Here is a 13209-nt window from a genome sequence, read left to right as displayed (position 1 = left end):
GTTCCTCCAGGAATTCCTCCGGAAGTTCCTCCAGGAATTCCTCCGGAAGTTCCTCCAGGAATTCCTCCGGAAGTTCCTCCAGGAATTCCTCCGGAAGTTCCTCCAGGAATTCCTCCGAAGTTCCTCCAGGAATTCCTCCGGAAGTTCCTCCAGGAATTCCTCCGAAGTTCCTCCAGGAATTCCTCCGGAAGTTCCTCCAGGAATTCCTCCGAAGTTCCTCCAGGAATTCCTCCGGAAGTTCCTCCGAATTCCTCCGGAAGTTCCTCCGGGAATTCCTCCGGAAGTTCCTCCAATTCCTCCGAAGTTCCTCCGAATTCCTCCGGAAGTTCCTCCGGGAATTCCTCCGGAAGTTCCTCCAAATTCCTCCGGAAGTTCCTCCGGAATTCCTCCGGAAGTTCCTCCGGGAATTCCTCCGGAAGTTCCTCCGGGAATTCCTCCGGAAGTTCCTCCGGGAATTCCTCCGGAAGTTCCTCCGGGAATTCCTCCGGAAGTTCCTCCGAATTCCTCCGAAGTTCCTCCGAATTCCTCCGAAGTTCCTCCGAATTCCTCCGGAAGTTCCTCCGGGAATTCCTCCGAAGTTCCTCCGAATTCCTCCGGAAGTTCCTCCGGGAATTCCTCCGGAAGTTCCTCCGGGAATTCCTCCGGAAGTTCCTCCGAATTCCTCCGGAAGTTCCTCCGGGAATTCCTCCGGAAGTTCCTCCGGGAATTCCTCCGGAAGTTCCTCCGAATTCCTCCGGAAGTTCCTCCGAATTCCTCCGAAGTTCCTCCGAATTCCTCCGAAGTTCCTCCGGGAATTCCTCCGGAAGTTCCTCCGAAATTCCTCCGGAAGTTCCTCCGAATTCCTCCGAAGTTCCTCCAATTCCTCCGAAGTTCCTCCGAATTCCTCCGGAAGTTCCTCCGGGAATTCCTCCGGAAGTTCCTCCGGGAATTCCTCCGGAAGTTCCTCCAAATTCCTCCGGAAGTTCCTCCGGGAATTCCTCCGAAGTTCCTCCGGGAATTCCTCCGGAAGTTCCTCCGGGAATTCCTCCGGAAGTTCCTCCGAATTCCTCCGGAAGTTCCTCCGGAATTCCTCCGAAGTTCCTCCGAATTCCTCCGGAAGTTCCTCCGGGAATTCCTCCGGAAGTTCCTCCGGGAATTCCTCCGAAGTTCCTCCGAATTCCTCCGGAAGTTCCTCCGAATTCCTCCGGAAGTTCCTCCAGAATTCCTCCGAAGTTCCTCCGGAATTCCTCCGAAGTTCCTCCAGAATTCCTCCGGAAGTTCCTCCGGGAATTCCTCCGGAAGTTCCTCCGAATTCCTCCGGAAGTTCCTCCGGGAATTCCTCCGAAGTTCCTCCGAATTCCTCCGGAAGTTCCTCCGGGAATTCCTCCGAAGTTCCTCCGGGAATTCCTCCGGAAGTTCCTCCGAATTCCTCCGAAGTTCCTCCGAATTCCTCCGAAGTTCCTCCGGGAATTCCTCCGGAAGTTCCTCCGGGAATTCCTCCGAAGTTCCTCCGAATTCCTCCGGAAGTTCCTCCGAATTCCTCCGGAAGTTCCTCCGGGAATTCCTCCGGAAGTTCCTCCGGAATTCCTCCGGAAGTTCCTCCGGGAATTCCTCCGAAGTTCCTCCAATTCCTCCGGAAGTTCCTCCGGGAATTCCTCCGGAAGTTCCTCCGGGAATTCCTCCGGAAGTTCCTCCAGTAATTCCTCCGAAGTTCCTCCAGAATTCCTCCGAAGTTCCTCCAGGAATTCCTCCGGAAGTTCCTCCGGGAATTCCTCCGGAAGTTCCTCCGGGAATTCCTCCGGAAGTTCCTCCGGGAATTCCTCCGGAAGTTCCTCCGGCGATTCCTCCGGGAATTCCTCCGGAAGTTCCTCCGGGAATTCCTCCGGAAGTTCCTCCGGGAATTCCTCCGGAAGTTCCTCCGGGAATTCCTCCGGAAGTTCCTCCAAGAATTCCTCCGGAAGTTCCTCCAGGAATTCCTTCGGAAGTTCCTCCAGGAATTCCTTCGGAAGTTCCTCCAGGAATTCCTCCGGAAGTTCCTCCAGGAATTCCTCCGGAAGTTCCTCCAGGAATTCCTCCGGAAGTTCCTCCAGGAATTCCTATGGAAGTTCCTCCAGGAATTCCTCTGGAAGTTCCTCCAGGAATTCCTCCGGAAGTTCCTCCAGGAATTCCTCCGGAAGTTCCTCCAGGAATTTCTCCGGAAGTTCCTCCAGGAATTCCTCCGGAAGTTCCTCCAAGAATTCCTCCGGAAGTTCCTCCAGGAATTCCTCCGAAAGTTCCTCCAGGAATTCCTCCGGAAGTTCCTCCAGGAATTCCTCCGGAAGTTCCTCCAGGAATTCCTCCGGAAGTTCCTCCAGGAATTCCTCCGGAAGTTTCTCCAGGAATTCTTCCGGAAGTTCCTCCAGGAATTCCTCCGGAAGTTCCTCCAGGAATTCCTCCGGAAGTTGCTCCAGGAATCTCCAGGAAATCTTCTATGCAATCTTCCGGGTCAAATTATAATATTGAATAATATGTTAAGAATATGATTTTTAACTAAAATCTAGAGTCTACAGATTCGAAAGCCTCTATTTAAAAGACATGAAGACTTTTTCCCGAAAAGCTCAGTTGCTTTGTTGCAAGAGAATTGGAAGCATCCATCTACGCTTCTCGGAAGCCTCCTTCCAAGCAGCTCGGAAGCCTCCTTTCAAGTGACCCGGAAGCATCATTTCAAGAGGTTCGAAACTTTCTTTTAAGAGGCCCGAAAGCCAAACTGTTTTTCTTGAAATTTCCTTTTTTTCTGCTTCTTTTAAAAACCTCGGATCTTTTCAAGGGGCTCGGAAGGGATTTTTGAACAGGCTCGACAGCCTCATTTTAAAATCCGAGCCTACTCTGATGATGGTTGGAATCCTCTTTTCTAGAGGCCCGGAACTCTTCTTTTAAGCTTTCTTCTTCAAACTTTTTTTCTTTTCTCCTTCTTTTAAAATGCTCGGAAAGCCTCGAAGTCCTCTCGAAAGCCTCAAAAGCCTCCTTTCAAAAGGCTCGGAAGTCTCCTTTCAAAAGGCTCGGAAGCCTCCTTTCAAGAGGCTCGGAAGCCTCCTTTCAAGAGGCTCGGAAGCCTCCTTTCAAAAGGCTCGGAAGCCTCCTTTCAAGAGGCTCGGAAGCCTCCTTTCAAGAGGCTCGGAAGCCTCCTTTCAAGAAGTTTATGGAGTTATCCATTTTATATATACTTTAAGAGCTACGATTATTTTCATGTACAGCAAAAAAAATTATAGGGGGTACCTCAATTAATGCACAAGTTCGAAGGGGTACCTAACAAGAAAAAGGTTGAGAACCGCTGAGTTAGAGGAAGCACGGTCTGAAGTTTCTTATTCGTCATCGCACCGGTCCGTTCGTAATCGTGCCAAGTTACAGCTACAGCGACTAGAAGAAGAATGAGTTTTTGAACAACAACAAGCTGATCGACATCGATTGAGGGAACAGTAAGAAGCAGAGAAGCATAAAGCATTTATGGACAGGAAGTATAAATTACTGGAAGATCTTTCCATAAGACGAGTTTGTACAATCCAATTGAATTCCACCACTTAATTGTATCTTGACAGAGACGTTTTTCGACCTCAACAGTAAGGCCGTCTTCAGTGTCTCGTACTTGACTCGACTTACGAGTAAGTCGAGTCAAGTATCAGTGTCTCGTACTTGAAGACCTAAAGACCGGCTGTTGAGGTCGAAATACGTATCTGTGAAGATACAATTAAGTGGTGGAATACAATGGGATTGTACAAACTCGTCTTATGACAAGTGAAGCTCAAAATAATTTTCTTACTAGAAAAACTTGCAAGCGAAAGAGGATCAAGTCAGGGCTCCAACAGTGTATACTCTCAGAGACGCTTGCAGAATTGGGTAGAAGAAGCACAGTGGGAGTAGGGTCAAGAAGATCAGCTAATAGCATCGCAGGAATTACGTTTCCGAGGACTTACCACCATTTTTCGGTAACCCTGAGGATTGGCCGATCTTCTTATCCATGTTTAATAGTACTACCGCTATGTGTGGATTCACGGAAGAGGAAAACATTGTGCGACTGCAGAAGAGTCTGAAGGGAAAGGCCTATGAAGCTGTGAAGTGCAGGTTAATGCATCCGGGAAATGTTCAAGGAATAATGAACACATTGAAGATGCTCTATGGCCAACCGGAAGTCATCGTACATACACTGATTGAGAAAATCAGCGCTCTACCGCCCATTCGTGAAGATCGCTTTGAGACGTTGGTTGATTTCGCCGTCAACGTGCAGAATTTCGGCGCCACAATTGATTCATGCGATCTAGAGGAGTACATGTATAACGTGACTCTTCTACACCAACTCGTTGCAAAACGTCCGCCATGAACCAAGCTGAATTGGACCCAACATTGGAAGGGGCAGTTGACGGTCAACTTGGCGACCTTCAGTGAGTGGATTTATTCACTGGCGGAAGCAGCAAGCGCAGTAACGTTTCCGACAGAACCGATGCATCCTAAATCAATACGAAGCGATGTTCGTCGGCATAAAAAGGGAGATGCATTTCTCAACGCCCACAGTAAAAGTGCAGCAAAGTACGAAACGTACAATAAGTCGCATCAGCACTTATTGGAGAAATCGATAGCAATGGCAAAAGATTCCTGTCCGGCGTGCAAAGGGAGCTGTAAGTCGTTGGAAAAATGCAAGAGGTTTCTTGAGCTCTCGAGAGATTCTAAATGGGCGGTCATCCGCGAGTTCGGACTTTGTCGAACATGCCTTCGCCAACATAAAGGATCCTGCAAAGCGAAACCTTGCGGCAAAGATGGATGCTCCTTCAGACACCATGAGCTTCTTCATAATGAGCAGAAGGTGAAACGTCAAACGACTAATCCATTGGGAGATAATGGCAACCAACAATCTTAGGAACATCCACCATCACCGAGCGATGCCGAGCGTGGGTGCAACACGCATCAAGCAGCGTCGAGTCCTACCTACCTTCCAGTGATTGTATCCGGACCGGGAAAGTTAATTCGCACCTACGCCTTTCTGGATAAAAGATCAGGAACTACGCTGGTGGATGAAGATCTAGCCGACGAGCTACAGCTGGTTGATACACCAAGTCCAATATGCCTTCGATGGACGGGTGGCACTGAGCATGTGAGAAGAACTCACGCATGGTTCGACTACAACTTGCTGGACAATTCGAGAGTGCTGAGAAGTTTGATCTAGATGACGTACAAACGGTCGACGAGCTGCTACTACCTCAACAGACATTGGATTTCAACGATCTGAAGAAATCGTATCCTCATCTCGCTGGACTACCAATCAAGTCGTACAACGACGCTCGTCCTCGTTTCCTTATCGGTACAAAACATGCGCAGCAGGGGTTGACTTTGAGGAGTCGCGAAGGAGAATTTGGTGAGCCGATTGCAACCAAGACATGATGATGACTTACATCAGGCAATGAAGGAGTATTTTTGCATAGATAGTCTGGGAGCGACTAGCCCAGGCAAGCTACTTTCATCCGTCGAAGATGAGCGAGCGGAAGCACTTCTCAAGTCACTTGGGTGCTTCTATGGAGGCTGTTACGAGACCGAATTGTTATGGAGATACGTAAATGTCCGTCTGCCTGACAGCCGATCAATGGCGTTACGCCATCACAGATGTTTAGAGAAACGTATGGCGAATGATCCTCAACTCGCAGAAGTGCTACAGCAGAAGATAGACGAATACGTGACAAAGGGATACATTCATTGGCCCTCCAACAATGAGGTCCAACAACAATCGAACGACGTTTGGTTTCTGCCAATCTTCCCGGTGGTCAACGCTAACAAACCCGGGAAGGTCCGAATTGTGTGGGACGCTGCGGCAAAGGTGCATGGAACATCTCTTAACTCTGCTCTTTTAAAAGGCCCTGATCTACTGTGCTCTCTTCTTGAGATTCTACTACGATTTCGATTGTATTCTGTAGCGGTAACGGGGGACATACATGAGATGTTCCATCAAGCGAAGATTCGCCTTGAAGACCAAGAGTATCAATGCAATGGACGGATCGGGACGGAAAAACTGTATTTTACGTCATGACAGTAACGACTTTCGGAGCGCTCTATTTGAGGCATTGCTCAAACAAGTCTGGCGATCCGGCATCTCTTGGAACAACGAAGTCGATAATGATGTGTTCGAGAAATGGCAAATATGGCTGAGCTTCCTGCCTTTGGTGGAACAATTCCAAATACCAAGATGCTTCTAGCCTAAAAACTCAATAAAAGAAGCCGACGGTATTCAACTCTACACCTCTATAGATGCTGGAAAATTGAAACGGCGGCTGTTTGTTACTCAAGAATACAGAAGAAAGAGAAAATCTACTGTTCACTTATTTCCGGCAAAGCTACAGGCAGCAGTCATAGGTACACGACTATCCAAAACAGACTTAAATTACAGGAAGCAGTCATAGGTACACGACTATCCAAAACAGTATTCGATTCCCTATCCGTACGGAACATAAAAAGGTTTTACTGGTCTGACTCAAGAGATGTTTTATGCTGGATTAACTCGGACCAATGACGCTACAGTCAGTTTGTAGGTTATCGCGTGACAGAAATCTTGGAATCTACAGAACCTCGTGATTGGCGCTACGTACCAAGCAAGATGAACGTAGCAGATGATGCTACCAAATGGCACGGGCTGCCCGAACTATCCAATGAAAGCAGATGGTTTCGAGGTCCCAGATTTTTATATGAAGACGTGGATAAATGGCCGGTTTTTTGTAAGCGTATCGATTCAACGGATACTGAACTGCTGACATGTTTGCCAAAAAGAAAGAGTTCAAACGTGGAATACTAACCAGTCGAGAGCTTAGCGCAGCCGAAGCGCTTCTGTTACGCATCGCCCAACAGGAAGGATATCCGGAAGAGCGCCGCATACTAAAAGTTCACCAGGCTGAAACTCCTACAAAAGCGGTTCCAAAATCCAGTACGCTCTACACACTATCTCCGTGGATAGAACAGCGGGGAATTATGCGAATGAAAATACGAATCGCTGCGTGCCAGTATGCCACCGAAGGTGCAAAGAATCCCATCATCCTTCCAAGAAGGCACCATATAACCACCTTAATAATACATCACTACCATGATAACTATCACCACCAAAACCATGAAACAGTCATAAACGAGCTCCGCCAAAAATACCAAATACCACGTTTACGCACCTGTTACAATCAAGTCCGCCGAAATTGCCAGAAATGCAAAAACGACCAGTCTGCACCGAAGATGGCCGAATGATGGCCGATCTTCCGCCAGGACGTTTGGCTGCCTTTTCTCGGCCATTCACACACGCTGGAGTAGATTATTTCGGTCCAATTGGAGTAGTTGTTGGCAGGAGAACTGAAAAACGTTGGGGAATGTTGGTGACATGCTTGACCATCCGTGCAATCCATATCGAAGTCGTTAATTCGCTCAGCACCGATTCCTGTGTTATGGCCCTTCGAAACTTTGCCGCTCGTCGTGGTCAACCTGTCTGCACCACCAAGAATCTCTTTGATGAAGTATTTCGGAATCTACTGACGGAGATCGAAAATGTAGTGAATTCCCGACCACTCTCACACGTTCCAGTAGATGACGATTCAGGGCCAGCACTCACTCCAAACCATTTTTTGATCGGTTCATCGAACGGGTCTAAGCCGCTCACAGACATAGATGACACCGGTCGTGCCTTGAAGCAGAATTTATGTACTTCTCAGATCCTGGCAAATCTTTACTGGAAACGTTGGGTTTCTGATTACCTTCCGGAGATTACCCGTCGATCTAAGTGGTTTCAACCAACCAAACTCATCGCTGTCGGGGACATTGTGGTCATGGTAGACCCTAGATCTCATCGGAACTGCTGCCGAAAAGAAGGGTTATATCTACGACTCCCAGCCGGGATGGCCAAACTGCACCACCAGATCAGCGACCGTTAAAACTATTTCCGGAATCTACGAACGCTTAGTGGCGAAGTTGGCAATTCTGGACGTTCAGAGCGTGGAGCAGTAAGCCAACTGAGAGTGGGCGTACCCCGGGGGACCGTTACCCCGTCAGGCCAACGCGCACATCTATCACCGTAGATCAACATTGCTAGCAACCCTGCGAGAGAATAACTATGACATTGGAGTGAGATAATTTATTATTATGACTATCCCTAGAATTGCTATAGCTCACCACGAAATTGTAGGAGGGAACTAAACATGAGTAAATCTCTGTGTTATATTGTTATAATTCATCTTCCTTACCCTTTAGAGAGCGGGCATTCCAATTTAGAACTTTCACACAATTATTTAGATCCATTAAAACGGAGTCCGATAACAATTTTTTGTGTGTACTTTATACCAACCTGAACAGCTTCTGGTATGGTATTTGCTTTGAACATTGCATTCACCAGAGTTCACATTGCATTCACCTTGGAGTTCACCAAGAGGATATTGGAATCAGGAAACATCGGAGAAGAGGACATCATGGTGTCATTCGACGTAGCGGCATTGTTCCCAAGCGTTCCAGTGAAGGATGCTCTGAACCTTTTGGAGGACTGGCTACTAGGACAACGGACGGATACAACATGGCGAGGAAAGGTAAAGATGTATCTCAAGCTTGCAAGATTATGCATGAATGAGAACTACTTTACATTCCGTGGAAGCTTCTACAAACAAACGAAGGGTGCACCTATGGGAAATCCGCTATCACCGTTTTTGTGCGAATTATTCATGGCGAATTTGGAGGACAACCTAGAGGAACAAGGAGTACTACCCGAGAAGTGGTGGAGATACGTGGACGACATTTTCAGCATCATCAACCGGAAAGATCTACCCAGGATTTTGGAAGCGATAAACAACGTGCATAAAGACATCAAATTCACCCACGAGGAGGAAAAGGAAGGTAAATTACCTTTCTTGGATCTACTGGTTATCAAGGGAACAAATGCAACATTAGACTTCGAAATCTACAGGAAGCCCACCAACACCATGAGAGTCATCCCATACACATCAAATCATTCGTATCAGCATAAAATGGCAGCTTTTCATCACATGATCCACAGGATGCAGACGATTCCCCTGAGCGAAGAAGGAAAAACGAAGGAGCTACAACACATCTTGGAAACAGCGAGGATCAATGGATACAAGGAAAGAACAATACAAGCAATCATCAACAAGAAGCAGAGGAACCTACGGAAAAACGAACTGACAACACTAACACCGATCGTTGAACCGCTGAAGAGGGTATCGGTCCCTTATGATCGACACATCACCCACCAGCTACGCCATCGACTGAGGAAATTCGGCATCGATTTAGTATTCTCCAGCAGAAGCAATCAACTGAAGACACTGTTGGGCTCCACAAAGGATAGAGTAGAAATGTTAAATAAGGCCGGGGTTTATCAAATTAATTGTTCACAGTGTGATAAAGTATATGTAGGTCAAACAAAAAGATCGTTAGATGTAAGGTTCAAAGAACATATTGCAGAAGTAAGTAAGGCTAAGAGGGAAACTGATAAGGGATTAAATTATGAGTTTAGGTCTAAGGTAGCTGAACATGTATATCAGGAAAATCATTCAATTACGACATCAAACATTAAAATTTTAAGAAATGTCTCTTCTCCGTGGAAACTTGATGTTGCTGAGAGCTTGGAAATCTACCGACAGGTACAAACGCGGTTGTTGAATAAAGATCAAGGAAATGGTAGCTCCTGGCTCTTCAAGTTTATACCTAAGCATTAAGCGCATCAAGCGAGTAGAAATAAGCACCGTAGTAAGATAAGCACCTAGATAAATTATTATACCTACGCATAGTATAAATAGTGTAAGCTGCGATCATTTTCTTCAAGTCGAGTCAAGTACGAGACACTGAAGACGGCCTTACTGTTGAGGTCGAAATACGTATCTGTCAGGATACAATTAAGTGGTGGAATTCAATGGGATTGTTTAAACTCGTCTTATGACAGGTGAAAACATTCCATTAAAAAGCTCAAAATAATTTTCTTATACTACCCGAAGCTATTTTAATTTCAACGGTGCTTCTTAGCGCTATTTGTACCCACTGATCCCGTTACGATCTTTGCAAGGACCCGTGCCTTCGTTTTACGTTGGACCCGTTTGCGGAAGTAAAATTCCGACAAGCGGTGGTAATCCTGCAGGGACACCGTTCTGGGAAAAACCTCTTAGAAGGTCACGTCTCCACGCTCAGCAATGAGCATTAATAAAAACAAGAGGAAGGGGGAGTCTCTGAATTCTCCACTTCCTTCAAAGAAACAAGGTTTCAAGACCGTCCTGCCAAAGCGCGGAAAAAATAGAGGGAAGCTGGAGAATTCAGATATTCCTTCTAACTCTAATATCGGAAATAATTATTCTCCAATCGAACTGAGCAATCAGTTCGATTTGATTAATGATGAAATTGAGCAAATCGAATATACCTCTAGCCCAGGTGATTCGATTCTTGCGAAAAAGCAAAGGATTCCGCCAATTGTGGTATCTGTTGCCGAGTTTTCTGGCTTTCGGAATAAGATTTTGAGTAACCTTCAGGGGATCAAGGTTTCATTTCAGATTGCTAGGAAGGGTGACTGCCGCGTTTTGCCTGGATCCTTTGACGATCGCAAACGTCTTCTTCAGTATTTAACTGAGAAGTGCCATAAATTCTTCACATACGACGACAAAACTGAGCGATTGTTCAAAGTCGTCTTGAAAGGTCTCCCCAGTGATGATAAATCACTGGATGAGATTAAAATTGAAATTTCTCAATTACTTGGATTTTCACCAGTCCAAGTAATTAAGATGAAAAAGAAATCCCACTCTGGTACTTCCCAGAGGGGCATTTCTCAAAAATTTTATTTAGTTCATTTTAACAAAAGTGAACTAAATAATATGAAAAGTTTGGAAAAGGCCTGTATTATGTCCCATGTCCGTGTTACATGGGAACATTTCCGCAGGCCTGGGGGAAATTTCCAAAACCCCACCCAGTGCCGTAAGTGCCAAAAGTGGGGTCATGGAACCAAACATTGTCACATGGATGCTAAATACATGATTTGTTGTGGAACCGTTCATACCAAGGACGCCTGTCTTGTGAGATAATATTCCAATAAATTTAAATGTGCCAGTTGTGAGGGCAATCACAAATCCAACTTTTGGGAATACCCTTCATGCAAAAAAGTGTTTTGTTTTCCCGTGCAAAATTGGTGACAGGAAATGCTAATAGGATCCCTGATTCGACGGGTAGAAATTTTCAAACGCTCAAATTTCGAAACCAGTTACCGGTCGAGCAATTCATACCCACCACAATTCACAAACAAAGCACTTCAGTAAATTCCAATTTTTCCAATGTACCTACGTATGCAAACATCGCTGCTGGTAGACAAAATTTCTCTTCTCAAAATGAGGTTTATACCCATGTCCCAACGGAAAATAATGGTCATGTTGCTGATTCAGGTAGCATGACTGCTTCCGATTTTGATTTTTTAACTGAACAATTGCATCACATGATTGATGCAATGTTCAAAGCAAATACCATACCAGAAGCTGTTCAGGTTGGTATAAAGTACACACAAAAAATTGTTATCGGACTCCGTTTTAATGGATCTAAATAATTGTGTGAAAGTTCTAAATTGGAATGCCCGCTCTCTAAAGGGTAAGGAAGATGAATTATTCAACTTCCTAACAGTTCATAATGTGCATATTGCCATTATAACTGAAACCTATTTAACACCAGGACTCTTCATTAAACGAGATCCAAATTATTTTATCTACAGAAATGATCGTCTTGACAGCGCCTGTGGTGGGGTCGCCATTGTCATCAATAGACGTATCAAACATAAATTATTTTCTTCGTTTGAAACCAAAGTTTTTGAAACCTTGGGAGTTTCTGTTGAAACAAATTTTGGTCAAGTTTCCTTCATTGCAGCCTATTTGCCTTTTCAATGCAATGGGCAGCAAAAGAATTTGTTGAAAGCTGATCTTCAAATTCTGACTCGCAACAAATCAAAATTCTTCGTAATTGGTGACTTCAATGCCAAACACCGTTCATGGAATAATGCTCAAAGCAATTCCAATGGTAAAATTTTATTTGAAGATTGTTCTGCGGGATATTATACTATTCAATATCCCAATGGCCCAACTTGTTTTTCATCCACTCGAAATCCTTCGACAATTGATTTGGTTTTAACGGATTCAAGTCAGCTGTGTGGCCAATTGGTAACTCATGCTGACTTTGACTCTGATCACCTTCCTGTGACATTTGAAATCTCACAAGAAGCAATTTATAATCCAATCAGCTCTACTTTCAATTATCATAGGGCTGATTGGGATTTATATAAAACGTATATCGATAGGAATTTTGATGTTGATATTCCTCTCGATACCAAAAGTGATATTGATAATGCTCTCGTATCTTTGACAAATTTAATTGTCGAAGCCAGAGGCATTGCAATTCCTAAATGTGAAATTAAATTCAACTCCATTATTATTGACGACGATCTTCAGCTACTGATCCGTCTTAAAAATGTGAGGCGAAGGCAATACCAAAGAACTCGCGATCCTGCGTTGAAAGTTATTTGGCGAGATTTGCAAAATGAAATTAAAAAACGTTTCGCTATTCTGAGAAATACCAACTTTGAGAATAATGTCTCGAAGTTGGATCCCAGTTCGAAACCCTTTTGGAAATTAACGAAAATTCATAAAAAACCTCAAAAGCCAATTCCAGCGCTTAAAGAGGGAAATAAAATTTTATTAACAAATGGCGAAAAGGCTCAAAAACTTGCTCAGCAGTTCGAGAGTGCCCATAATTTTAGTCTAGGTCTCACTAGTCCAATTGAGGATCAGGTTATACGAAGCTTCGAAGACATTCTCGATCAAGATAATCTTTTTGACCCTTCGTTGGGAACTAATTTGGATGAAGTGAGATCTATTACTAGAACATTTAAAAATATGAAAGCCCCGGGTGATGATGGTATTTTCTACATACTTATCAAAAAACTTCCTGAGAGCTCTTTATCCTTTTTGGTTAATTTATTTAACAAATGTTTTCAATTGGAATACTTCCCAGATAAATGGAAAAACGCCAAAGTTGTTCCAATTTTGAAGCCGGACAAAAATCCAGCTGAGGCTTCTAGTTATCGCCCAATCAGTTTGCTTTCTTCAATAAGCAAACTGTTTGAAAAGATTATTTTAAATAGAATGATGGTTCATATTAATGACAATTCTATTTTTGCTGATGAGCAATTTGGTTTTCGCCATGGGCATTCAACCACTC

The 13209-nt window shown here is 44.7% G+C and overlaps 1 protein-coding gene across 1 annotated transcript; it reads left to right on the top strand.

Annotated features, from left to right (window-relative positions):
* The first annotated feature begins 8446 nt into the window (after window positions 1–8446).
* LOC134214597 (telomerase reverse transcriptase-like) lies at window positions 8447–9112 on the top strand. Its single transcript, XM_062693932.1, has 2 exons — window positions 8447–8850; window positions 8921–9112. Exons 1-2 carry the CDS (start codon window positions 8553–8555, stop codon window positions 8938–8940), a joined length of 318 nt encoding a protein of 105 aa, XP_062549916.1. The 5' UTR covers window positions 8447–8552; the 3' UTR covers window positions 8941–9112.
* Window positions 9113–13209: the final 4097 nt, after the last annotated feature.

Source organism: Armigeres subalbatus, chromosome 2, assembly GCF_024139115.2.
Source record: "Armigeres subalbatus isolate Guangzhou_Male chromosome 2, GZ_Asu_2, whole genome shotgun sequence".
In the NCBI taxonomy this organism is placed as follows: Eukaryota; Metazoa; Arthropoda; class Insecta; order Diptera; family Culicidae; genus Armigeres; species Armigeres subalbatus.
This window is presented reverse-complemented; position numbering and strand designations above follow the sequence as displayed.